This window comes from Trichogramma pretiosum, unplaced genomic scaffold (assembly GCF_000599845.2).
Source record: "Trichogramma pretiosum strain Unisexual culture from Peru unplaced genomic scaffold, Tpre_2.0 scaffold23, whole genome shotgun sequence".
Lineage (NCBI taxonomy): Eukaryota > Metazoa > Arthropoda > Insecta > Hymenoptera > Trichogrammatidae > Trichogramma > Trichogramma pretiosum.
This window is the reverse complement of record NW_019641629.1, coordinates 1,327,259-1,352,613: the sequence shown is the minus strand read 5'-3', so window position 1 is coordinate 1,352,613 and position 25,355 is coordinate 1,327,259. Positions and strand designations below refer to the sequence as shown.

The 25,355-nt window shown below is 47.3% G+C and overlaps 4 protein-coding genes across 4 annotated transcripts; 3 read left to right on the top strand and 1 right to left on the bottom strand.

The window, feature by feature from the left end:
- The first annotated feature begins 1,795 nt into the window (after positions 1-1,795).
- On the top strand, positions 1,796-4,009 carry LOC106654574 (serine proteinase stubble-like). Its single transcript, XM_014374498.1, has 6 exons — positions 1,796-1,901; positions 2,014-2,484; positions 2,623-3,000; positions 3,072-3,539; positions 3,606-3,757; positions 3,848-4,009. Exons 1-6 carry the CDS (start codon positions 1,796-1,798, stop codon positions 4,007-4,009), a joined length of 1,737 nt encoding a protein of 578 aa, XP_014229984.1.
- A 7,413-nt stretch (positions 4,010-11,422) lies between these two features.
- On the top strand, positions 11,423-17,018 carry LOC106654573 (probable serine/threonine-protein kinase nek3). Its single transcript, XM_014374497.1, has 10 exons — positions 11,423-11,452; positions 11,512-11,617; positions 12,314-12,630; positions 12,697-13,705; positions 13,793-14,102; positions 14,163-15,385; positions 15,455-15,641; positions 15,716-15,981; positions 16,068-16,222; positions 16,857-17,018. Exons 1-10 carry the CDS (start codon positions 11,423-11,425, stop codon positions 17,016-17,018), a joined length of 3,765 nt encoding a protein of 1,254 aa, XP_014229983.1.
- A 3,123-nt stretch (positions 17,019-20,141) lies between these two features.
- Positions 20,142-22,829, top strand: LOC106654572 (transmembrane protease serine 11B-like protein). Its single transcript, XM_014374496.1, is given in 6 exon segments — positions 20,142-20,460; positions 20,601-21,626; positions 21,731-21,932; positions 22,028-22,302; positions 22,392-22,546; positions 22,635-22,829. Coding segments are annotated over 6 exon segments (2,172 nt in total).
- A 489-nt stretch (positions 22,830-23,318) lies between these two features.
- Positions 23,319-25,298, bottom strand: LOC106654571 (ATPase WRNIP1-like). Its single transcript, XM_014374495.2, has 5 exons — positions 24,886-25,298; positions 24,651-24,821; positions 24,184-24,585; positions 23,686-24,091; positions 23,319-23,610 (listed from the first exon to the last, which is right to left on the bottom strand). The coding sequence occupies exons 1-5, from the start codon at positions 25,243-25,245 to the stop codon at positions 23,330-23,332; spliced, it is 1,620 nt and encodes a 539-aa protein (XP_014229981.1). The 5' UTR covers positions 25,246-25,298; the 3' UTR covers positions 23,319-23,329.
- Positions 25,299-25,355: the final 57 nt, after the last annotated feature.

The window sequence follows — 25,355 nt, the reverse complement described above, 5'->3', positions numbered from 1 at the left end:
AACATGTACTGTTAAAAAGAGGAAGACCAGAGACAGAAAAAAAAGACTTTTGGAAACGTCGAAGATCGAGTCTCGGACTATCGGTCAGTATTGCTCCTATGGGTTGGAGGTGAGGTTCAAGGCACCACACACATATAGAATACCGAGCCACCGACTCTATCCGCGCGTGTGTTTACGTACGTTCGATCGTCGAAAAAGAAAAGCGCGAAATTCCTCGTGCGGTTCAGCATGAAAGTGAAGTTCGTTAGTGTTGGCTTTCCATTCGGGTCCACCTGAATCGTTCCTCGTTCGAATTTTTTATGTCAAGAATAACGAGAGGTGTGTGTGTGTGTGTGTGAAAATTTGAAGCGTTCCAGCTAGTCTACAAGGTTTTTTTCTCAACTTTTTTTTTTTATATTTTCTGATTTTACTCGACGTTTCCCGCGTACTCGTTGTTTTTATCTACGAGATAGTGTATGCAAAAAAATTACCCTTGCAATTTTTTTATTTAAAAAAGCTCCTCCGTTGAAAACGTAAATTTATCTGTATAGGCGAAAAATTGATTGTTTTCAATGTAATAAAAAACCATAAACACATGTGTATTATGATTTTAGTACGAATGACAATCTTTGAATAAAAAAATTTTTGGACAATATTTTCAAGCTCGCATCTTCTTATGCTCATTACCTATGTGTAATTACGACACTTGACTAACACAATTAGAAATCAAACGTCTTACTTGCTAATTATGTAATTCCTTCGATTTCTTTTTCTTCTTAACGATCGATTATCGCCTCCGAGAGAAATGGCTAATTAGGTCAAATGGAATTTTGATTACGTTCCTTTTTTTCTTTTACAACTCATACAGCAATTATTATTAGTATGATAGTTATTACCGCGTGAATTGGTAATCATTTTGTAAATAAAAAAAAAATCAAACCATTTCTTGGTACTACTACCGAATTATACGACGCGGAGATACCGCGAGCCGGAGCAAGTGTAAGAGTGAAAATTTTCCCCTCGAGTCATTATCCGAGATCTCGACTATACGTATTTTTTCGATTGATATCGTATATACCATGACGACCCATAAGAGCCAGAAGGAAGAAAAAAAAGCTGTATACTACGGTCGAGAGAGATAGAATCTGTGCCCGCGCGCGGACACCGATAGTTAGTAGAAATCTCCAGATAATGGATTTGAAAACTTTCATTTTTACCCTACTTCCGCGCGTGATTCCCTTGAATTAGGGATTTTTTTTATAAATCCGCGCGCCGATCGTGCGATCGCCATTAACTCGATAGTCACGTTTGGCTCCATTGGGGAACTCCGCGGGCGGTCGAGGTCGCGCGCGCGCGCAAAAAAAAAACTCGTATCAAAATTCTTGACCTTGACATTCACCTTGTGTATTCGTAACTTTTTTTTTTCTTTTTTTCTTTAATACGGCGAACTTTGTAGCATATTGTCCGTTACTCACGGACAGCTATGTTTTTGTATGCGAAAGAGTTTACGCTCGCGCGTCGTTCAGCGAGTAACGGGTTTTGCTAAAAATTCAGACCTTACGAATTTCACGCGCTCGCAAAGTACGCGTGTTATTTTTTTTTTTTTTTTTGCTCGCGTTATGTGCCTTTAAAATGATCGAGAGTCATTGCCTCTTGCTTCCGAGAAATTTATATTATATATTAATTTGCTCGAAGAAGTAGCGGGCTCTTGTATGTATAACACGCAAAATAAATACGAATTTTTTTCCTCCTTTGATTCGAGCAAAAATGTAGGTCACAGAACATTTTCGTTTGACGGAAAAAATCCTTTTTACAGATGGGACCTAATCGGCAGCGAATCGTTTGGATCGGCATGATCTTGTACAATTTACTGCTGCCGGCTTCCGCGGGCCCGATAAGCGATTATCCGCCGCAGACGACGAGTGAGTCTCTTTTTCTCGTTTACTTTTCATTTCTTCGTCGATTATCATTTTGTCTTTTTTCTCCGCACAACACGATATAACTACGACGAAATAATCGATCCTCCTTTTGCAGAGCTGCTGAGCATGAGGCACTTGCCGTGCGCGTCACGAAGCACCGGCGAGATCGGCGCCTGCATGTTCGCCACCGATTGCGCCAGAAATAACGGCACCCATCTCGGCATGTGTCTCGATTACTTCTTCATCGGCAGTTGCTGCAAAATCGACGACAAAACGACGACGACGACGACGACGGAAGGCAGCAGCATCTTCGAGAGCAACGACATCTCCGGCAACGTCGACAGAGTGGACCCGATTACGGGCGACAAGAAGAAGTACAACAAGCCGCCGACTCACGACGCCGACACTCACGATGACAACGGCGGAATTAACCGAATTACGGATTCCGAAAAGTCCGGTGAAACTCCGGCAGCTACAACGAGTCCTACATTCACGGGCGACGACGACGGCTTAGAAACGGAGACGACGACGACTATCGGCAGCGCCGAGATTGAAGATTACACGACGATTATTGCCCCAACGTCAGGTAGGATTATTATATTATATATGATTTTTGTTTTGTATTCTATCGAGCGGAAGCAGAGAAGAGTTTCGAAAATCACCTACGTAATATCTAGAGCATTTGAAAATATTAACACGCTCTTCATTTTTTTTTTTTTTGAAGGAGGAGGAAACGAAATCGAAAGTGGAGCAATCTCAACGACGACAACAACTGAGTCAGTAGTGGCGTCGACGACGATCGGTGAAACTACCGTGAATTCGGACGACGCGTTCGCGACGAATATTAATCCTGAAATTACGACCGATAAGATTTCGAGCACTTCTGAAAATGCATTCGTGACGCTTTCGACGACGACGACGACGACGACGAGTGAAAAAAGTCCAGAAATGCCAGTCAGCGGTAGCACCGTTTCGACGAGTGAAAGCACGCCGGGATTAGCTGGATTTACTACCACTACAACAACCACAACAACGGAAACGTCGTGGCTGAATCCATCGGATGCGGAACTACCGTCGATAAATATGAGCGATTACAAAGATGGTAAATCGACACGATATCGTTATCGAGTTAAATAAAGTACCCGATAAAAACCATAAATCGTCTTATTGCAGTTTGCGGTCGACGACTGTATCCTCAGCAGCCGACAGCTCGAATCATCGGCGGCGAGGAGGCCACCTTCGGCAAGTGGCCTTGGCAGGTCTCGCTGCGTGTCTGGGTGAAGCGCGAGCAGACCTACAAGCACAAGTGCGGCGCCTCCCTGCTCAACGAGAACTGGGCCATCACCGCGGCCCACTGCACCTACAACATCGCGCCGGATCTGCTGCTCGTCCGTATCGGCGAGTTCGATTTCGAGAGGCAGGACGAGCCGCTGCCGTATGAGGAGCGCGCCATCAGCATGGTGATCGAGCACGAGGGATTCAAGCGCAGCACCTTCGAGAACGACGTGGCGCTGATGAGATTTTGGCAGCCCGTGGACGAGTTCAGGCCGAATGTAGTGCCGATCTGTCTGCCCGACGACGACGACGATTACGTGGGCAGGACCGCGTGGTCGACCGGCTGGGGACGACTCATCGACGAATGTAAGCGATAATATAATATAACGTCGATAATAATGATATTAATGATTTTGTGCGTGCGATTCGCAGATGGGCCGCTGCCGTTCGTGATGCAGGAAGCCGCCCTCAAGGTGATGAGCAATCGTCGCTGCGAGGCCATGTACAAGAGCGCCGGCTACGACGAGTCCGTGCCCGGCATCTTCATCTGCGCCGGCGGCGAGGGTGGAGTCGATTCCTGCGAGGTACATAGAGTCTTATTACCGATTTTCTCCCCTAAATTTTCAGCTTATCTTTTATTCATTTATTTACTTTGTCTTTTTTTTTTGCAACAGGGCGACAGCGGAGGTCCGCTGGTGGTGCAGCGTCCGCGCGACGGCCGCTGGGTGCTCGCGGGCATCATCAGCTGGGGCATCGGCTGCGCCGAGCCCAATCAGCCGGGCGTCTACACGCGCGTCTCCGCGTTCCGCGACTGGATCCGACAGATGATGTTCTAGGAGAAAGCCGTGTATTTTTTCCATTTCGTATACGTACGGCCGATCGGCTGAAATCGATGCTCGCAGCAGCCGCGGCTATTGTTTGTAATATATAATAAATCGGTACGCGATGTGCTTTCACTGCGCGGCCGCAGCGATGTTTGCGGCGTGTACACGTTTGTGCCGTACACGCGAGCCAACTGCGAGATCGGTATGAAGCGAACCGATCGCCGTGTGGCTTTTGTAAATATGTAAATAGTCCAAATAAGCGCTGTATTATGATCTTCGACGTTTTTTAGTTGCCGTTGTTGTATAGTATAGCAGTATTATTAGCATTTTAGTATTATGTTAATGCGTGTGTACCTGTTTAAGCTTAGCTATATATATTATATTATGTGTACAGAGCTGTATTAATAAAATCAAGTATCTATATATCAATACAATGTGCTGTATAATGGCCTCGTTGATATCGGCACACGAGTGTCTCAATAATAATCGCCATTGTAATAAAGACCCCTCGCTGCTCCGATGAGAAAGAGAACAGAGACACGAAAACGATCGGGATATTAATTTCTCTCGCGCGACACGATTCAGAGTCAAGTGCGCACACAATTGCAAGGTATAAACTAATGGGACACGCAGCAGTACACCGTGTGCATTATGTGCAGTTGAAGAGCAGCAGCAATTCGAGAGAGGAGAATCATGCTAAAAGAGAGAGAGAGAGAATGCCATTCGTGCCTGAAATTGTTTCTCTTGTCAAAACGGTGAAAGGTAGGTAAAGATTTTTTTCTCCCCGCAGCGGCAGCGGTAGCCGAGCGGTAGAAAGAGCCAAAGCCGATCATCGTATACACACACACAAATATGTTTAAGTATGGGATACAAATAATAGATCCCCTCGTATATATACGAGGTGCAGCGATCGGCTCGCGACTATTATCGTATTATACATGGAATATAAGTATATACCACCAGTAGTGGCTGCTACATTATATCGCACAGCTACACGGGGAAATACGAAAAAAAGGATAAAAGCTGCGAAAAAATCGGCTCTCTCTCTCGCACGCGCCGCACTTGTAAACTTAATTTTCGGCGACATGTGTGTCAAGAGCACAATCTCTCTCTTAGTAGTAATAGTAGTATAAAGTACTAAAAGGCCGCCGCGCTTGGGGACTCGAGGCGAGCTCGCATGGATTTATAAAATATACGTGTAATATAGCTTGCCCCGAGGTGGATCATCGCGCGCCCGAGAGAAAGGATACTACTCTAAAGCCAACGCATACACACATTATAAAGTACAAAGTTGGGACTCTCTGCAACACGCGATATACGTATTGCTGCCACTACGTGTGCTTCCAAGTATGAAGTTTAGCGATATATATATATATATATATAGCTGCACTCCGATGCTGCTGCACGTACATACGATACATACACAGCTGCTGCTGCGGAGCTACAAGTAGCCGCTTGCTCGAGCTCGCGTGCGTGCCTTTATCCTATATAGCCAGTCGAGAGTGTACGAGCAGAGTCGTAGTAGTAAGAAGACGACGACGGCGGCGGTACCGAGTGTAGGACAGTGTGTCGCTGTCGTGAGCCGAGCGAGGGACCTCCTTCCGCCTCACGGCGATCGTGACCTGGCCGCGCGCGCGCGCGCGCGAGAGAGAGGAGAGCTCTGGCCCACTTTGCTTTCTCCTCTGCTGCCGCCGCCGCTGCTTCTTTTTCTCGCTCGTATACGTACGTACGTACGTACTTGCTGTATACTTGCTACTACTACTACTACTACTACCTGTGTACTGTATGTATACGCCTCGAGCCCAGCGGTGGTGACGCGCAAATGTACGTGGTATTGCTTCCTTCCGCGCGTGTGCCTCGAGGCACGATTCATATTTTCACCTACCTATACCTCTTCCTCCACCACAAAGACCACCTTATGCGCATTTTGCAACGTATGTATGTTGCGTACCGACTTTTTGACCTTTTTGCAGCGGCAGCGGCAGCGCCATAAAGCGTAATTGCAGATCATCATCATCATCATCGTCATCGTGTGTAAGTATACACGCGCGCGTATATGCGTGCGCTTAAAAGCCGTGTGTGTGCGCGAAAAGCGATCATCGTCGTCGGTTTAGCGAGCGGGGCCAATTTATATACACATACACATCGTATCGTATATATACAAAGAGTCTCGAGAGTCGGAAAAGGCGGAAAGTGGCGTAAAGTGGGCGCCTATTCGACGGAGCATAAATATATAGGCAGGCAGGCAGGCAGGCAGCATTTCCTCGAGGCGAGAGCTAGCCAATGATCTCCTTACAGCCCCGTGGCTCCTCTCGATCTTCTCGTACTCTTTATGTGTATAGAGCCGCAAGGATATCCGTGCGAAATTGGAATGCACTCACTTTTCACTAGCGCGCGCAGCGATATATATCTATAAACTGCCCCTCGACGCCGCCGCCGCCGTAGCCGTTTCGCTTGAATGGAGCATTTCTCTTTTACTATAAAATCACGTTTTCATCCTTTAATCTCTCTCTCTCTCTCTAGCTTCGAGAGTCTTTTTACTATAGTACTACTACTAGCTGCGCAGATCTCTCTCGAAAATCTCGACGTTGCATCTCTGATCGTCGTCGTCCTGCGCTGCGACAGGTTGATTCGGTCTAATCAGATACGGAACTCTCTCTCTCTCTCTCTTGCCGTGCCTATAAAACGTACATAGGATTATACTTTTGCTTAGGAGATCGGCACGTCACGTTCCCTTATCTCTCTCTCTCGCTTATATACGCGCAAATATAGGCTGACTCGAGGCGATCGCTCTTCGGACTAAATTATCGACTCGACGAGAGAGTTTATAAACGCAGCAGCAGCAGCATAATATCTAGTCTCTCTCTCTCTCTCTATGTAGATTAAAATTGCACCGATCTATAGCTCGAGCTCGAAGGAAAAAGGAAGGATTAGATTCGCGCGAGCCTATATAGGCATCGTGGTACGTTTCGCGGGCAAAGCAACAGCAAGCAGGAGAGAGTAGTAGGAGAAAGAGGGAAGGGAGAGAAAGGAGGTATAGCAGCGAGAGAGAGGAGCTGCCGCCGCATCCAGCACGCATACGCAGGCAGCTCCGTGCACAGTAGATGACGACGCGGGCCGACCGAAAGAGTGTGCGAGAAAGAAGAAGAAGAAGAAGTGGCTGTGCACGTCGTCGTCGTCGTTCGTCGTCGCTTCGTCGCTCCGTCGTCCGAGCCGCAGTCGAAGAAACCGGAAACCAATTACCACTCGGCGCGCACTTCTTTACCTGGAAAGACGTGTGCGAGTGCGCTGCTGGACGATAGAGCGCTATATTATAGAACTTTTGCCACGCGCGACTCTCCCTGGCTGCAGAGTGTGTATATTCATATATCCCAGTCAGCCTCTCTCTCTCTCTCTCTTTTCCTCTCTCTCTCTCTCTCTCTCTTCCTCTTTTCCTCTTCCTCTATCTCTATCTCGCTCGTCCTTCCTCTCTCTTTCTCTCTCAAGTTTTTTGGCGGTAGGTCGACGCGCTTGGAGCGACGAGCAAGTTTGACAGTGCGCGGCAAGTTTGACAGCCGATCGGATCGGATCGAGAGCAGCAGCAGCAGCAGTAGCAGTAGCACTGCTCGCATGTGTGTGCGCGCGTGCCGATCTTTGCCGCATCGGAGCTCGAGAGGCTCTCGTATAAATAGTTTAGAGTGCGCGAAGTTTTTCCCGAAATTTCGACAAAACACACACACACACACACACACACACACACACACACACACGTGATCGGTATTAATTATGTCGAGAGTGCGCGGTGTTTCGAGCAAGATTAAAAGCAGAATTTATCGAGGATTTTATTGAGAGCAGCGACGATCACGATCGCGACGATAGAGAGATCGATCGAGCTTGTTTCCTCCGACACACAGACATCAGGCCGAAAGAGTCGAGAGAGCGATCCAGGCGCGGAAGTAAGCAGTTATGTCTTCTCATCCTCGCTGTTTATACAGTTAGATATTCTTCCTATATACATCGCCGTCGTCGTCGTCGAATTTTTATTACAAAGGCCCAACGTGGAAGTCACGTCGTCGTATACAGCAGCAGTGAAAATCGGCAAAGCCAAGGTAAGTGCCGCAGCGCATATAAGACACCATAAAAAGAAAAATAAGAAGAAGAAGAAGGGCTCTCACTACCTCTGACCCAGTAAAGAGCCTCGGAATGCGGCGCGCTGGATGTTGTGTATTTTTTCTTTTTTTTTTTTTTTTTTGCTTCTTCTCTCAAGTTCAACCGGAAGCGCGGCTGCGTGACGCTCACGCGCGCAACCATATAGATATATATATATATATATAGAAATAAAAAGTATACAGACGTAAATCGGAAATCGGCGCGCGAATCTTTTTAGCTGCGAAGCGCGAAGAGAGTCGAGCTACGAGCTGCGAGCTGCACAGCGCAGCGGATATTTTACGCGGAGAAAGCACGCATAACGTAGTAGGCCACATGGACACGCTGAAGTGCAGCATGCCCCAACGCGTGTATGTGTGTACGTGCATTTTTCTCTCTCTCTCTCTCTCTCTCTCTTCCTATCTCGCCAGAGTTTTACGCGTGTGCGCGCATTAAATCGACCGGAGCAATTGGTGCGGCTATGTATCGCGAGAGAGATATTTACTTCAAATGCGCGAGATGATGTTGGAGGCAAGGCCAATAAGCCGCGCCGAAGGAAAAAGAGTTCAAGATCGGCACACACATATATATATATAATGCTCCGACGAGTTTTCTCGAATATATATAGCAAGGATCGCTACCTGTGTGTATGTGTACGTATATACTTGAGACACGGCACACATGTACCGTAACGCGCGGCACGAGGTAGGCAGGCCGATCTATATGCGCGAGTGCCTCGGACTGCGAACTTTTCGACGTATACACGTTTCGATGCACCGCTCGATAATACGTATTTATTATGCAGGCCGATCGCCTGTGTGTACCTGTATATATATTTATATATCGCAATCGTAGAGGCGCGCAGGACGAATTTTAAATCGATTTCTCTCTCTCATACACGTGTGTGTGTGTGTAGGTGCGAAAGCTAGACTATGTAGGATGATCGGTATTCGGATCCGGTGCACACGTGTGCGTTAACATATTATATACCAAAAGCTCGCGTATCGTATATGAGATCGGTAAGCGCGATCCTATTTCGTCGCAACTGTACACACAGCACCACCGCCAGCTGCCACCGTTACGAGACAATGAGCGCGCGGAGGTCCCCCCCCTCCCCTCTGATATACATGTATCATCGATTATCGTACTTGGTAACGCAGCGGTGGCGACTCTAAAATTTCGCGAAACGCGCACACTGTCGATCGGCTTGCGGCTTTATGAACAGTACGTACATAAGTGCGTATTCGCGCGTGGCTATTTGCTCTGCATATATTCACGCACGCGTATACCAAAGCAGTTAATGTTCATTCAAGTTTTTCACGGACGAAGCCTAACGGTTCGCGGGCGCCGCCGTAGGGGCCTTTTATTTATTCTTCTTCATTCGTCTTCTTCCTTTTTTTCCTTCGTCGTCTTCTCACTCTAAGAGAGCTGTTAACGAGTCCGCATAATCGTCTATATGTATATTCGCGCGTTTAGCAGCTTCGCATTATGTATATATATATACATCGAGGTGTGCAGTATTGCAACTTGGTACATAATCTCCGCGTATAGTGCACTCCGTTTCGAGCGCGTGTGGCACAGTAGTACGAATTTTTTTCCCTTACTCCGGTCGCGGCGCATCTCGCGCGCTAATGTATACGATCTGCGCCTGCGGGTCTCTCTCTCTCACTGCCTAGTTGCGTTTTCAAGATGTTATTACGCCGGAATGCGGAGCTTTTGCCACGATGCATCCGGAGAGAAATGTATATGTACATCTATAACTGCGACTTTTCCTCGATTCGAATATCGTAAAATCGACACGGCGATGAATCGCAGTCGAGAGAGTATTTATAATAATCGAGTTCACGCGCGCGCGCAAAATCAATAAGCGTAATAAACAGCTATACACACACATAGCCGCCTAGGCAAATCATTCGGACAATTTATAAATCGGTTTGGGTTAACCGTTACCAAGCGCGTGGATTTCTCCTCTCTCTCTCTCTCTCTCTCGGATCGCCGAGTCTCGAAGATGACATATAGTTTGCAGAGAGTCCGGCGCGATCATGTGGGTATAAATATATAGCACGCGTGTAGCGTACGTATATATATCGACCGAATAAGTGCACGCGAACACGGGAAAATCGGCACGAAATCGGCTCGCGCATGTGGGCCATTAAATTGCGCACTTTACCGCCGATCTGTACCACGCGTATCGTATATACGATCGATCTGTGCGCGCAAACGAATTACTTTATTATCCCTCTCTAAATTGCCGGAGGGCAAACAACGACCACTGCGTCGTGTATATGCACATTTACGGGTACCACGACGTTCATAACGTACGCGACGCACGAAAATGTGTCAGAGCGTGATTTACCGGTTTTTATTTCGGCGCTTCACCGACTTCTCGTGTGTGTTCCTCTTCTTTCTTTTTTTTTTTTTTTCGTCAAAAAATGTGAAACTCTTTGCGCGCGCTTGAGTTTATTAGCCGTTAGAGCAGCTACGTACGTTCGTTAACGTTTTTAAATTCTATATAAGCTTTCGCGCGTATGTAATACCTCGCGTAGGATTCATATATTTAATGAATAGCCTTTATACGTTATATTCTCTAAGCGCAAAACGGCCGGCCGGCTCACGTAAATATAATACGTGTATACGTTTTGTAGGACGCCTATTTAGATAAGCCATGGCCACATAATAATGCGTACGTCTGTTTGGCCCGTTGTTGGATTTTTTTTCTTCTTCCTTTTTTTTCTTTTTTTTTTTTTGGACGCCGGAGAAGGGAAAAAGTAGGTGACGGCGATTTTTCGGTTTGTTGTATACATACGTACACTAAAAACTTTCGCAGATGAGTAAGCTATATAGCGTAAAATTCGCGCCACTCGGCTGCGGCAATGGCCACTTTGTGCGTAGCGTTAATTGTTCGAGAAACGATCGTGTATAATAACATGGATTATATCGCTACCGACTTGTTTCGAATGATAAAAAAATGCCGCATGATTCGGTGATTATTCCCGACTGCTACACCGGTTAATACGCGCGCTCGGGCCCACCTGATTATGGCACATTACCGTGTCATTTCTCCTGCTGTATACAGAGAGAAAGAACATCGGCAGCGACGACGGCAACGACTCGCGATCAGTTAACCGCGCGATATACTGACATGATTCTTTCGTCTCGTTGATTTCACCTCTCTCTCTCTCTCTCTCTCGCTGTGTATAACTCCTTCCCTCTTTGCACTCGGCGAGCGCACGAGCATCGTATATCGCAATTCGCTCCGGCGAATTGGCCCCGCTCGTTGTATTATAGTATTATAGTAATATGAAAAATTTGCATAAGTCGAGCAGCCATGTATGCCGTATTATAAATCGATTTGAACGAAGAAATGTTCTGTTCTTTTTTTTTTCCAGATGACGATGCGCCGAGTGACTGCGCTGCCTGTGGTGGTCGTTCTACTACTGCTGGCCGTCGTGCTGGAATCGATCTCGGCCGCGACCTTACAGGCCAACAAGCCAGGTAAAAACACGATATTTATAATAATGATTAATGAAAACTCTCACTCGGCGACGATAACATCTCTCCTCTCTCTCTCTCTCTCTCTCTCCGTGTTTTCCCTGTCGTACTCGCGTACAATGCAATTAAAAAGGTCAGCCGTGTACGTATATATGCTCATTATACCGCGCGTTTAAAAGTCCGTCCGCGCGCACGTACTTGTATTTCAGCTCTCGAGGTTGGAAAATACGTGTTTACCGGCTTAATTCTTAATCGCGTATAAATATGAGATATTTTGACACTTTTCGCTCGGCGCTAGCCTTTTAAAACTTTTGCGCGCTTAAGCCTCGTTTCCGTCTTTAACCTAGTAACATACAATATAACCGCGCGCGCGGTTAGAAAGTTCAAATAAGCATGAGAACAATAAAATTCCGTTAAAGACTTCTCTCCGTGTGTATGTATGCGCTGCATGTCTAAAGAGTACGCATGGACGATTTACGAAAATAAAATATTTGCGTTTTTCCGCGGTACTACACGAGAGTCCTTCTCGTATATATGTACATCGGTGGTCGAGTGCATGCGCGTTTGCAGTTTTGCGGCGGACCATACTGCGGCGCGGTGTGTAACACTTTTTGAAGCCGCTGCGTTATACATATAATAATATGCGGAAAATCTGATTTCACTTCGACGTGACGATATTATTCATACGTGTGTGCGCAGGAACGTTCGGCGGATATCGAATAACGCCGAAGCCATGCAAGCCGTCGTCGAGCTCAGCTCTGCAAGCGGTGAGGCCCGGTGGAAAGCCGCCGATCTGCATGTTCAACGACGAGTGCACGAGGCGACGCGGCGTCGTCGTCGACTCCTGCAGGGACGGCTTTCTCTTCGGCGCGTGCTGTCAATTACCCGACAACGATCAAAAGTACCACGAAAATGTCCATCAGCAGCAGCAGCAGCAGCAGTATCAGCAACAACAGGAGGTCGATCACGTGCCGGAGCTGCCGATTTTGTTGAAGGAGGATGGCACGCCGATCGAGGCTCTGGTGCCCTACGAGACGACCAAGAGCTATCTGCTGCGGACCAAAGAGCCCCAGCAGCAGCAGCAGCAGTCGACCACCAAGACGCATTACAATTACGCGACGGCCAGCACTACCGATACCAAGCACAGCAACGTCGACCTCGACAATCTCGACGAGAGCTTCTCCTCGCTGCTGGGCAACGGCGACATACTCGACAGTCTGCAGCTGCCCACCCTCATAACTCATCCCGATCCCAATGAAAATTATGAGGAGCAGCAACAGCATCATCATCAGGGAGGCCAGCTCGATCCGATACCGACCTCGCTCAACAATCAGATCATACAGATCGTCGACCCGGTGGACCAGTTGCCGGCCCTCTTCTCGCAGAAGCTCCAGAAGAACAACTCTAGTAGTAGTGGTGGTGGTAACAACGGTAACGCCGACACGATCCTGATCGGCGACAAGCTCAACAGCTACGATCCCGACGAGCTGTTCCAGCCGGCCGGAGTGGAGAACATCGTCGTGTCGACGGATACCCTGAACTTCGGCCCCTCGTCTTCTTTGTCGACGAGCAGCTCGTTCAATAATAACAACGGCGAAGACGACGAAGACGAGGATGAGGAAGGTGCATATCGACACTCGCCCACCACCCCCAAGACGGTCACCGTCACGAGTCCCGTCGTCACCGTGTCGACTCCGGCCACGAAGAAGGCGACTCTGATAACGAAGCTCAAGCCCGCGACGAGTTTCGCCAGCGACAACAAGCCGAGCACGAAGAATCGTCCGCCGAGTAAAAAGGGCAGCAGTCCGATGCCCGGTAGCAGCAAAGCCAAGCCGACGAGTCCGAGGCCACCGACGACGGCATCGATTACCAAGGTCGTCACACCCACGAGCCAGCCGGCGGCGACTTTCACGACCCTGACGACGCGCCACGGCGAGGACTTTACGAGCAGCAGCAGCAGCCCCACGGAGCAGTCCGACGAGATCGACGAGAGTCTCAAGCAGGCCGGCTTCGACAACGAGGAGATCGCCATCAATCACATCATCAATTCTCTCCTGCTCAACGACACCAATCCCAAGCACACCACCTCGAGTAAGTATACATTATACGACGCGCAAAAAACTCCTCGCGATATCGGTACGATCGGTAAATCGGTAATATTGATTTTTGTTTGTCCAGTGACGCAGCGCCCGACGACGACCTATCACTGGGTCAGCTCGAGCAACTACGGCCAGCCGTCGTTGATGGCCTCGTCTGTCTCGCCACCGCCCTCGGTGGTCAACATCACGCCCAAACCGGCCGGTCTGAGCTCCACCCAGTCGGGCTACTATCAGAACAACTACTACTCGTCGACGCCCTCGAATTACTATCACTACAACACGGCCTCGAGCACCGAGCCCTCCAAAGCTAGCTACTCGTATTACAAGCCCGCTGCGTCGTCGTCGTCGTCGACGTCCGCCTACCCCACGTCCTCGTCGTATCCGTCCTCGTCTTACTCGACGTCCTCCTCGTCTTATCCGTCGTCCTCGACCACCTATCAACAGGGTAGCAGCAGTCATAAATATACGGGAAGACCGACGACGAATCCACCCGCGCCGACGGTCATCGTACTCGGCCCGTTGAACACCGACTACACGACGGTGCCGAGCTCGAGTACCCCCACGCGCATCGGCAGCAACAACAACAACAACAACAAGGTGTCCTCGAGCACCCAGAGGCCGAGCCTGATCACGAAGAATCCGAATCTAGCCAGCCTGACCCACAACATAAGCACCGTCATCTCGGGCAACAAGCAAGTCCTCTCGGTGAGCGTAATCAGCGTCGGCATCAAGGACGGCACGACGGCCAGGCCCACGACGACGATCCACGGCCTCGACGACAGCTCCTCGGTATCGAGCAGCTACTACACCAGCGGCAGCAGCAGTCCCTCGGTAAGCCCCTCGTTCGTCACCAAGAGGCCGACGATCTACACGACCGTGACCTCGTGGTCGGACAAGCCGAGCTTCCATCTGAGGCCCACGACGACCTGGAGCAGCGTCAATTACGAGCCTGGCTCGCCAACGTCGTCCGACGGCGATCCGAGCCTGTACAACGCTTATCCGTCGACGACGAGCTCGAACTGCGAGGACGAGACGCCTGCGGTGGACGACGTGAACAATTTCCCGCCGGTGCGCCATCCGGAGCTCGACGGCGCCTCGCACAATCAGGACAAGCCGCCCACGCCGGTGGAGCCGGCCGAGCTGCCGGGCCTCGTCGCGCCCGAATTCGTCGAGGACGCCGAGCTCAACAACAAGGTCGACGTGTTCGTCAGCAAGATCGTCGAGTCGCTCCAAGGTAACTTCCAGAATCTCAAGGACGTCGTGTACAATTCGAAAAACGTGACGACCGGCGGGAATTTAGTGACCAAGAGGCCAGCCTCGTCCTCGTCATCTCAAACGACCGTGACGAAGAGACCCACGGCGACGACGAGGCCGACCACGATCAAGGGCAATCGCAGGCCGACGCCGACGCCCAAGCCCGGTAGTGGCACGCAAAAGCTCACCACGGCGAGGCCGAGACCGCAGCAGCAGACGTCGACGGTAGTGACGAGACGACCGACCACGATAGCGACGTCGTCGACGGGACCGACGAAGCGGCCGAAACCGTTGAAGAAACTGACGACCCTGCCGCCGCCGTCGCAGGATTACAATTTCGAGGCGACGACGATATCCAGGCCGCAGGACCTCACCACGCTCTTTCCCGAGATCACGCCCAATGCCGATTTTCGATCGGGTGAGTCTGAATTTCGATCGGCAATCAATTAACTATATCTCGATCGATAACATTCGCGTACTATTGCAGTCTGCGGAATAAGGCCGCTGATGAAGAGCGGCCGGATAGTGGGCGGCAAGGGGGCGACCTTCGGCGAGTGGCCCTGGCAGGTGCTGGTGCGCGAGGCCACCTGGCTCGGCCTCTTCACCAAGAACAAGTGCGGCGGCGTCCTCATCACCGACAAGTACGTCATCACCGCCGCTCACTGTCAGCCTGGGTAAGTATTTTTTTTTATCATTACATCATCGTAAAATTGTTGTATACCGATCGATTCTCGTTGCGTGAATACAGATTTTTGGCCTCGCTGGTGGCCGTCTTCGGCGAGTTCGACATATCGGGCGAGCTCGAGTCCCGGCGCAGCGTGACGCGCAACGTGCGCCGCGTCATCGTCAATCGCGCCTACGACCCGGCCACCTTCGAGAACGACCTGGCCCTGCTGGAGCTCGAGACACCGATACAGTTCGACGTGCACATCGTGCCGATCTGCATGCCCGACGACGACACGGATTACACGAACAGGATGGCCACGGTCACGGGATGGGGTCGGCTCAAGTACAGTGAGTTGTCGAGTGCCGCTTTCGCATGATTTAATCATCGCGTTGATGTATAGCCCGAGGTAATGAAATATTTCATTGTCTCGCAGGTGGAGGTGTACCGTCGGTGCTGCAGGAAGTGAAAGTGCCCATAATGGAGAACTCGGTCTGCCAAGAGATGTTCCAGACCGCGGGACACTCCAAGCTCATCCTCGACAGCTTCATGTGCGCCGGCTACGCGAACGGACAGAAGGACTCCTGCGAGGTAATTGATCGAATTGTCACTGTAGACACGTTCTTGCTCGATAATTCAAGCACAATACGAACCCACAGATCTTGAATCTCTAGTATTTGTCAACGAATATTGTAATTGCATGGATTCACGAATTAATGTGAAAATCAATTTACTCTGTATCGGCATTTTAGTTTATACAAAGGGAATTACTTTTAGGCCTTTGCATATCATTTCAAATACAATGATATAATTTTCATGTTTATCGTAATCATTCCAAGGCGCTTGTCTTAAAATTTAAATACATTTCTCGATACGAAGTTTTAAGTACAGAAAATCGATCAATTATAATCACAGTACTTATCACGCTACATAAAGAGTTTGGGTATTAATTGAATGGAGCACACGATGATTTACATTAGCTTGCTTTGACTCTTTGCTTGAACATTTCCCTTACTTGTATGTTAAAACCGGCTTTTTTTCTTTTGGTTATCGAGAATTTGGCCATACGCCATCTAGCGGTAACCTATGTAACTACTAGGACGTGAAATTCACAACAGATTTACCTCAAATCCTAATAATTTTTAAGTTTCGGACTTTTCAAAAAAAAAAACTCGCGTTACTTTAACTGCCACGATTGTAATCAAATTGTTTTTTCTCCCCCCAGGGTGACAGCGGAGGTCCTCTGAGCCTGCAGGGCCCGGACGGCAGGTGGATCCTCGTCGGCACCGTGTCGCACGGCATCAAGTGCGCCGCGCCCTATCTGCCGGGCGTCTACATGAGGATGACCTACTTCAAGCCGTGGCTGCACAGCATCACCGGGGTCTGAGGAGGTGGAAGACGAGTATACCAATGAATGGATTAATTTGTTGTCGTCGATCCCGAAAAAAAAACCCCGCCGCAACGAACAACACGTGCCACACTTGTAAAAACTGTACAGACAGAAAACACGATTATTTATTTATTATTATTATTATTTTTTTACACGAAGAGAAAGTAGGATGAAAAAAAAAAACGATGTAACTTGTGATCCCTGTAGCTCGCTTGAAAATCCAACATGGAATTGTTCGCGTATACTTTTGTTGATTTTTATTTGTTCATTACTTCTCGCTGTGATTGTTAATTCGAAAACTTAAAACAATCCAACGCGTCCTAGAGCTCTCGAAGTAAATTTTCGGTCCAAGGGAAGAAGAGGGACGAGGAGAAAAAAAAGTTACTACACGCGCACGAGATTGTAGAAGCGTTGCCACTAGTACCTGCACACATGAGTGACAAAGTTTACAATTATTATAAACGCAGCCCACGCGTATCTTACGAAAAAAAGATAGCGTACGATCGTACACTTAATAGAGCAATTCGCGAATCAGTCCGCGTAGAGAAAGAATTGAAACGCATCGATTTACCAATTTTTCATTCCTTCGTAAAATCATACTCGACGCTGACAACTTATCGAATAGCCGTAATTGCGGTATTCCTATCGTAACGCATTTAAATACGTAGCTACAAATTGAAACGACGCGAAATTCATTAACACCACGAAAATACGATAAATATTGTTTGTAAATATTATATAATTCGAATTACGAGGTGTTTATGTTACTCCTTTCTTTTTTATCAAACGACAAACTTGATAATTTTAGATAAACGAAAGAAAATTGTATATATACCGATTATTAATTGTAAACGTTAAGCGTATTAACGGCTATATTGTTTTTAATATTGTCTATTATAATTTTTATCATTACTATTATTTTATAAAATCGTTATTACTTGAAATCATAGTTTATTACACTATTACAGAGCAGTTTAATGGACAGATGTTTATTGTTGTATTAAAATTAGTTTATCGTTGTACATATGATTTATATATTATCGCGCGGAGTTTATTTTGCAATTGACGCATGACTTTAATTAGCTTTTAATATTAAATCTACACACTCTCTATGTTGCCGATTGTTATTATTATGCGAATTTATTAGAATTAAAAACATTTTTGTAACGAAAAAAAAGTAAAAATAAAAAAATTTGTATTGTTGCATATGAAAAATTGCGAGTTCGAATGTATAAATTCATTGAAAGTACCCTGTACGTGCGAAACGATCGCAGAAATCGGCAGGAAATGTATATAACTGCGTGTCGCGCGCGGGGGCAAAAGTAAGTCACGCAGCGGCAATGCGTGTATACACACGTATAACTGACCGATAAATCTCTGTTAGCCGCGCGCGTGTTCGAGCTACTTATATCCCGACGTGGGAGGACAACAACGACGACGAAAAAAAAATATCGCATCGAGTCGCGAAATTTTCGTGTATGCAGGAATTACAGACGGTCGAAAAACGAGGAAGAAAGAAACACGGAGCTATATGTATATTTGCCGATCCTGCTTCGGCGCGCGAAGTGAAATATCATCGGCATCATCGCGCTCGGGTACATACGTACAAGTAGCAGGTCATATCCGAGCATCAGCAGCAGCAGCATCGGCAGCAGCGCACATTATATCCCGTTCGGCGCGCGATGTATGTGCTCTCTCTCTCTCTCTCTCTTTCTCGCGGTGGTAATATACGCGCTGTACTCTCCCGCGAGAGCTGCTGCTGCTGCTGCGCGTCGATACGTGTATATATTTATAATATTATATATACATACATACATGCCTCGCGGACGGACGGACGGACACACGCGTACAGGTACACACATACCTGTATGTATATAGTTAGAGAACCGTAAGTGGGTGGAGCAAGGGGGCATCCATTCGGACATTCTGTAGCCACCACATGTGTATCGCGCATCATACCAATACGTGACTTTGTATATTTATTTGCTATATGTATATACGCGCGGCGGGGCTGGTCGCTCGGTATTTCACGCGTGTATATGTACCTATATAATAAGTACACCTTTACAAGTGAAAGGGGAGCTCGACGCCGCCGCCGCCGCCGTCGTCGTAGCCGCCGCCGAATGCCGATCCACCGCCACTGGGTGTATCGCGTGTTGTACCTATACGGGGAATATAGTCGCGCACGAGGATGCACAGCGGCACCGGCGACGGCGACACTATATAGAAGGAGGAGATACTAGAACACATTTTTGGAATCATCTCTCTCTCTCTCTTTACGCGAGCGGAGCACATTTATATACTTTCGTATTAACCAGTTAAGCGGCAACAAGTGGCTCGCGAGCATCTCTCTCTCTCGGGGCCGATCGTTCCGCGTGTGTTGTACAGTGACGCGGGGCTCTATTTCGACTCTCTCTCTCTCTCTCCGATACACACAGACACACGCGAGATTCCGTTTTTGTGTGCGAGTTCGCGCGCGTCTTTCGCGTATCATGTATGTATCTTCTCCGAGCTGACCCACATTCGAAAGCTCGTCGTCATCCTTCGCACGCCTCGCGCGGCTCGCGGCGCGGTATTCCTTGGCTTCTCCCTGATTTAGCGGATTTTTTCCGCCTTTTTTTTTCATCTTTCTCTACTTTTCTTTCTTTTTTTTTTTTATTTTTGTGCGCGCGAGTGCGTCTGTCTCTGTACCTGTACTGCTCCGAGCGATCGTCTCTCGACTCCTGATTCGCTCATGCTTCCGAAGCCGCATCGTCGTTTCGAATTGTTTCTGCAGTAATTCCAGTCCGTTCGAGGTAAGTGCAATTTATCGAATGCAACGTATTAATTACAAAAAGAGAGAGAATAAAATCGGGTGACTCGGAAAACCTTAATCACGACGATTTTCTCTCTATCCCATATATACGCGCGCGCGGCTGTATCATTAACATCGAACGACTTGTATTATGGCAATTAATGATACGGTCCGTGCTGCGCAGTGGGTGGATATTATTACACGGAGTCGCATCCGCGACTTGTTTACAATGTGCAATTCGCTAAACTAGTTTATAAGAAAATGCGTGCCCAGTGAATAACCGCGCTCGAGCTTTTCACCGATATAATACAACGAACGTTTCGCAGATGAATTCGAAGACGATCGCGCCGACGATCGTCCTGGCGATCCTGGCGATCACGGCAACGCCGCGATGCCAGGGAAAATTCGAGGGCTACAAGATGTCCCTGAAGCCGTGCAAGCACGAGAACGCCGTGGACCTGGAGCCCGAGCGGCCGACCATATGCATGTTTCACCAGGACTGTCTGCGCCTGAGGGGGTCGGTAATCGACACCTGCCGGGACGGATTCATGATCGGGGCCTGCTGTCAGCTGCCCAAGAACTACTTCGTCGCGAGCAGCCCCGAGACGACAACGACAACGACGAGCAGCTCGTCCGCTTTCCCAGGTGAGAGAATCGAAATCTCGGTGTATTACACTTATAAATCAGAGCATACGAATTAGGTGTATTATATTATAAAACTTTCTGTGGGTGTGTGCGCGTGTGATATTTTCCAGTCGATCAAACAACAACGTCTTCTACTACAGCTGTAATTTCGAGCGCGGTGGAATTTCTATTAAATAGCGTAGCTTTCGAAAAATTAAATGTCACCGACGCTACCGTTGGTGAAATCAATACCACGGAATCGAATGAAAATGTAACGACGACAACAACAACGAGTACGAAGACGATCGAACAAAGTGTCAAGCCGATGGATTCGACCACCGAGGCGGCGGTGACCGAGACGCCTCCGATGATCGACCCAACGCTCGGCGGCGAAACTATTGCCGATCCCGTGACGACGACGACCGTAAGGAGTTTGAAGGACGACGCGACATCGACGACGACGACGTCGACAACGATGAAGGTGACGACGATCGAAGAAATCGTCGAGCAAGCAATCACGGCAGCAGCAGAGTTGAACACTGCAGCGGTGACCGAGTCACCGGAGATGACTTCTACTCCGAGCGGCGAAACCGTGCCGGTGAATTCGACACCGGTTACTTTTGCCGCTACCCTGGCGACGGTGCAAAGTTCGCCGGACGATGCGACGACTACGCCGAGAACGACAACGACAACAACAACTTCCGGCCCAACGACGACGACAACGACGACGACGACTTCCGGTCCGGACTCGATCGCCGATAAAATTCCGATGCCCGATTTCGAGGATCCAGATTTGGAGCTGAAGATCAACATGCTCGTCAAGAAGATAGTCCAGTCCTTGCAGCCGAATTTTCAGGACTTGAAGGACATCGTCTACAAGAAGAACGTCACCACGACGACTTCTACCACGGAGAAACCAAATGTCACCGATGCAACTTCCGTGAATAAGAAGCCCGAAGCCGTGCTGACGGCGAGCGAAAGTTCAACGACCTCGACCTCAACGACGACGACAACGGCACCAAGTACTACGACGTCCACTACGAAAAAACCGACCGAAAAGAAGGCCTCCACTACCAAGAGACCCACGACCAGCGTCCAGGTCGAAGCTGCAGCGGTGACGACCCCGAAGCCCAAGCGCACGACCACGCCGTTCCCCAAGATCACGCCCAATGCCCACTTCCGATCGAGTAAGTGAAACGCGTGATTTCGCTTGATTTACCAGCTGACTATGATAACGGAATACATTGTTTCTTTTTTCTCTCACCGAAAAAAAAAATAAATAAATAAACAGTTTGCGGAATAAGGCCACTGGCTCAGAATACGAAGAAGCGACGCGCTCGAATCGTCGGCGGCGAGAACGCCTACTTCGGCGAGTGGCCCTGGCAGGTGATGATCCAGGAGACCTCCTGGCTGGGCTTCGCGCCCAAGAACAAGTGCGGCGGCGTCCTCATCACCGACAGACACGTCCTCACCGCGGCCCACTGTCAGCCTAGGTAAGCTCGCCGCAAGCTCTCGAAAGCTTACGCACCGCAAATCTATAATGCAATACCTCTTTTTTTTTTTTTTTTTTGTTGTGAATTTCGCGCAGCCTGTTCAACTCGCTGTACGCCGTGTTCGGCGAGTGGGACACGAAGAGCCGGAATCCGCCGAAGCGCAGCGTGACGCGCAAGGCCAGCCGCATCATCGTCCATCCGGACTACGAGAGCGCCACCTTCGAGAACGACCTGGCCGTGCTCGAGTTCGACAAGCCCATCAAGTTCGACGAGCACATCATACCGATCTGCCTGCCCGACGATCTCAACAAGAACTACGACGGCGATTACGCCTGGGCAACGGGCTGGGGCCGAGTCGAGCATCGTGGGTGTTCAGTCTTTTGGCTATTAGCTCTGCTTTCTTTGACTTACCGATAGTGACTTTTTTTTCTTTGTTTCTCGTTTCGTCAGCCGATGGAGAGATAGCTCACGTCTTGCAAAAGGTCAAGGTGCCGATAATCGACAACTCCGTCTGCCAGTTCATGTTCAATCAGACGAGGGCCGGCCAGACGAAGAAGATCGTCGACAGCTTCCTGTGCGCCGGCTTCGCTACGGGCCAGAAAGACGCCTGCGAGGTAAAGTTGACATGCTCAAGTAATTCTCTCTCTCCAATGTCCGAATTTTTCTCATCTCCGTATTTCTTCTTTTTTCTCACGTACGCAGGGCGACAGCGGGGGTCCCTTGAGCATGCTGCAGCCCAACGGCAGGTGGATGCTCGTCGGCACCGTGTCCCACGGCATCAAGTGCGCCGCTCCTTATCTGCCCGGCGTCTACATGAAGATGACCCACTTCAAGCCGTGGATCAATCGCGTCACCGGGCAATTTGCCAAGCGCAGTAAAAACCCCTGGTTTTTCTGAGCCTGTTTTTTTATTATTTATCACACACGCGTGGACTGCGCTACATGTCGCGCGCGGCCACTTTGTAAATCTTGTAAAAAGTCTATATAATTACCCTGTAAATATATCATGTACATATTATGTAAATACATCGATGCTCAAGCCCTTTTTCGGTTAAAAGCACTTGACCTCGTTCGCGATCGTTTTACACGATCGTTCATTAACTATATACACCGGCAACGCTTTAAAGTTTTTTTTTTTAATCTATAATATACATCGCACAGCATCGCGGTTTTTGCTCCGCGTACGAATCTGCTCGAATTAATTTAACATTTTGTGGAAACAAAAAACTTACGTAACGGTGAATGATTTTTTGCGCAAAAAATGTGAAGAGTTATGAAAATAATGAACCTGTAGTTTTCGTTTGTTGTAAAAATTATATTTTTTATGTATATATCGCTCAACGATATCTTATTTTATCAAATAAAATACTGAATTTTAAGTGTAATATTTTTGTACAATTAATCGAAGCAATCTTCAATTTCCTTGGGTAAGTATCGTTTTTTACCATCGCTCTCCGATTCATTACTTTTGAGGGATTTTGGACTACATCTCAATTCCAGCGGAACTGGGAATTGCGAATCCTTGTGCATAATAACGATTTTTTCAGCAGCCCTGTAAGCTTTATCCATCAAACGCGATTTTGGAGCTCTGGCCAGATACACAGCACATTGAGCTAAAATTACTCCGCATTCTGTATTTCCCAGTTCCTTGCATGACTGTACAGAATCTATAATGTGACCTGTAACAAAACATTAAATATATATTGAAATAATTGTTTCTCTATAAAAAACAAGTTATTAACAAAATTTGGTACCTAAAGCTTTTGGATCTGCTAAGCCAATATCTTCTGCAGCCATGCGTATCATTCTTCTTCCTATGTACGCTACATCTTCACCTCCAACTAACATTCTTGTCAACCAATATAGAGAGGCATTAACATTACTAGCTCTGACAGATTTGTGAAGAGCAGAAATCATGTTGTAATGTTCATCTCCTTTCTTGTCATACAAACAATGAGACTTTTTAAGACTATCTTTGATGTTATCTAGTGAAATTCTTTGTTGTTCTTCTTGAAAAGACATACAGTCGCATACTACTTTAGATTGTATTGCTAATTCCAATCCGCTAAGCGCAATACGCGCATCTCCGTCTGACGTTTCCGCAAGCCATTTTATTGTACTTTTATCGACCAAAAAATGATCATGACAATCACTAACTATCTGCAAAAAAAATTATTTTTAAAAATATATTTAACAAATCTGTTAAATTATTCTTTTCAAGAAAAGAAAATGTATTCTTGAATTATTTTTACCTCTTGTATAAATTCAATAACTATTCCTCCTGATTTTTCTACAGCTCTAGTTAGAATTTGAATTAAATCATCAACACTGAGTTTTTCTAATTGAATGACTTTACATCTACTTATTATAGCTTTATTTAAGCTAAATGAAGGGTTCTCAGTAGTGGCTCCAATGATGATAATATTTCCTGCTTCAATATGAGGCAGAAAAGTATCTTGTTGTATTTTATTGAATCGATGAATTTCATCAACAAACATAATTGTATGCCGCCTAAATTTAAGTTCATTGATGGCTATTGAAATTTCTTTCTTTACATCATTAATGTTAGCAACTGCTGCAGAAATTTTGACGAAACGATAACTTTTGGTTGACACATTTTTGCACATGTTTGCCACAACTGCTGCAAGAGACGTCTACAAGTACACATTTTTTATCAATATTTCAGTAAATGAATACTTTTGAAAAAACAATAATGTACCTTGCCACATCCTGGTGGACCCCACAAGATGGTGTTTTGAATTTCTGAGTTTTTGAGCAACTGAAAAAAAATACTCTCAGATCCTACCACATGACTTTGTCCAACATAGGAGTTCATATCGGAAGGACGCATTTTTTCAGCAAGAGGAATTTTGTTTTTATTGCAAAATTTCTGCAACAAACATACAGATGACACTTTCAATAAAAAAAATTGAATTGAATGATTATAATATTACCTTGCTACACTTGGGAACATTGCTTGAATCATTTTTGTTTGTTGAATCATTTTGATCTGTATCATGCCTAGGTTTTTTTGCAAATACCGTAAAATTATCGCTGTCCAAATTACTCGAAGATCTTTTCACTCCTTCTTTTCTAGGAGTTTCGTTCCTCAACCTGTTCGGTGTTTTTCTCAACTCAGCCGAAGCACTTTTAACAGGTTCTCTTCCGGGATCAGTCAACGTACTTTTTGAATGATTCGAACCGCTGCTCGATTCGCTCAAAAAGAGACATTTTTGCACGTGAGCCTCGATACTTGCAGCGGAACATTGTATCGAGCATATCGGACATTCGATCGACTCCGTCTCATTGTTCATTTTTTCAACTCTCAAATTATATGCCACTGTTTGCAAACAAAAACACGAGCATGCTCGAAAACAACGTTGGTATTTTAACACTTTGAAGACGGTCTCACAATGATTTTTTG

Excerpts from the sequence above, each read along its gene's own strand:
- LOC106654574 (XM_014374498.1), top strand. The coding sequence starts at position 1,796 with ATGGGACCTAATCGGCAGCGAATCGTTTGGATCGGCATGATCTTGTAC. Across the intron at positions 3,001-3,071 it reads TATGAGCGATTACAAAGATG|TTTGCGGTCGACGACTGTAT; the intron begins GTAAATCGACAC and ends GTCTTATTGCAG. Across the intron at positions 3,540-3,605 it reads GGGACGACTCATCGACGAAT|ATGGGCCGCTGCCGTTCGTG; the intron begins GTAAGCGATAAT and ends TGCGATTCGCAG.
- LOC106654571 (XM_014374495.2), bottom strand. The coding sequence starts at position 25,245 with ATGAACAATGAGACGGAGTCGATCGAATGTCCGATATGCTCGATACAA. Across the intron at positions 24,092-24,183 it reads TTATTGAATTTATACAAGAG|ATAGTTAGTGATTGTCATGA; the intron begins GTAAAAATAATT and ends TTTTTTTTGCAG. Across the intron at positions 23,611-23,685 it reads AGCAGATCCAAAAGCTTTAG|GTCACATTATAGATTCTGTA; the intron begins GTACCAAATTTT and ends GTTTTGTTACAG.
- LOC106654573 (XM_014374497.1), top strand. The coding sequence starts at position 11,423 with ATGAAAAATTTGCATAAGTCGAGCAGCCAT. Across the intron at positions 14,103-14,162 it reads TCCTCGTCGTATCCGTCCTC|CAGCAGTCATAAATATACGG; the intron begins GTCTTACTCGAC and ends TCAACAGGGTAG. Across the intron at positions 15,982-16,067 it reads ATGGGGTCGGCTCAAGTACA|GTGGAGGTGTACCGTCGGTG; the intron begins GTGAGTTGTCGA and ends ATTGTCTCGCAG.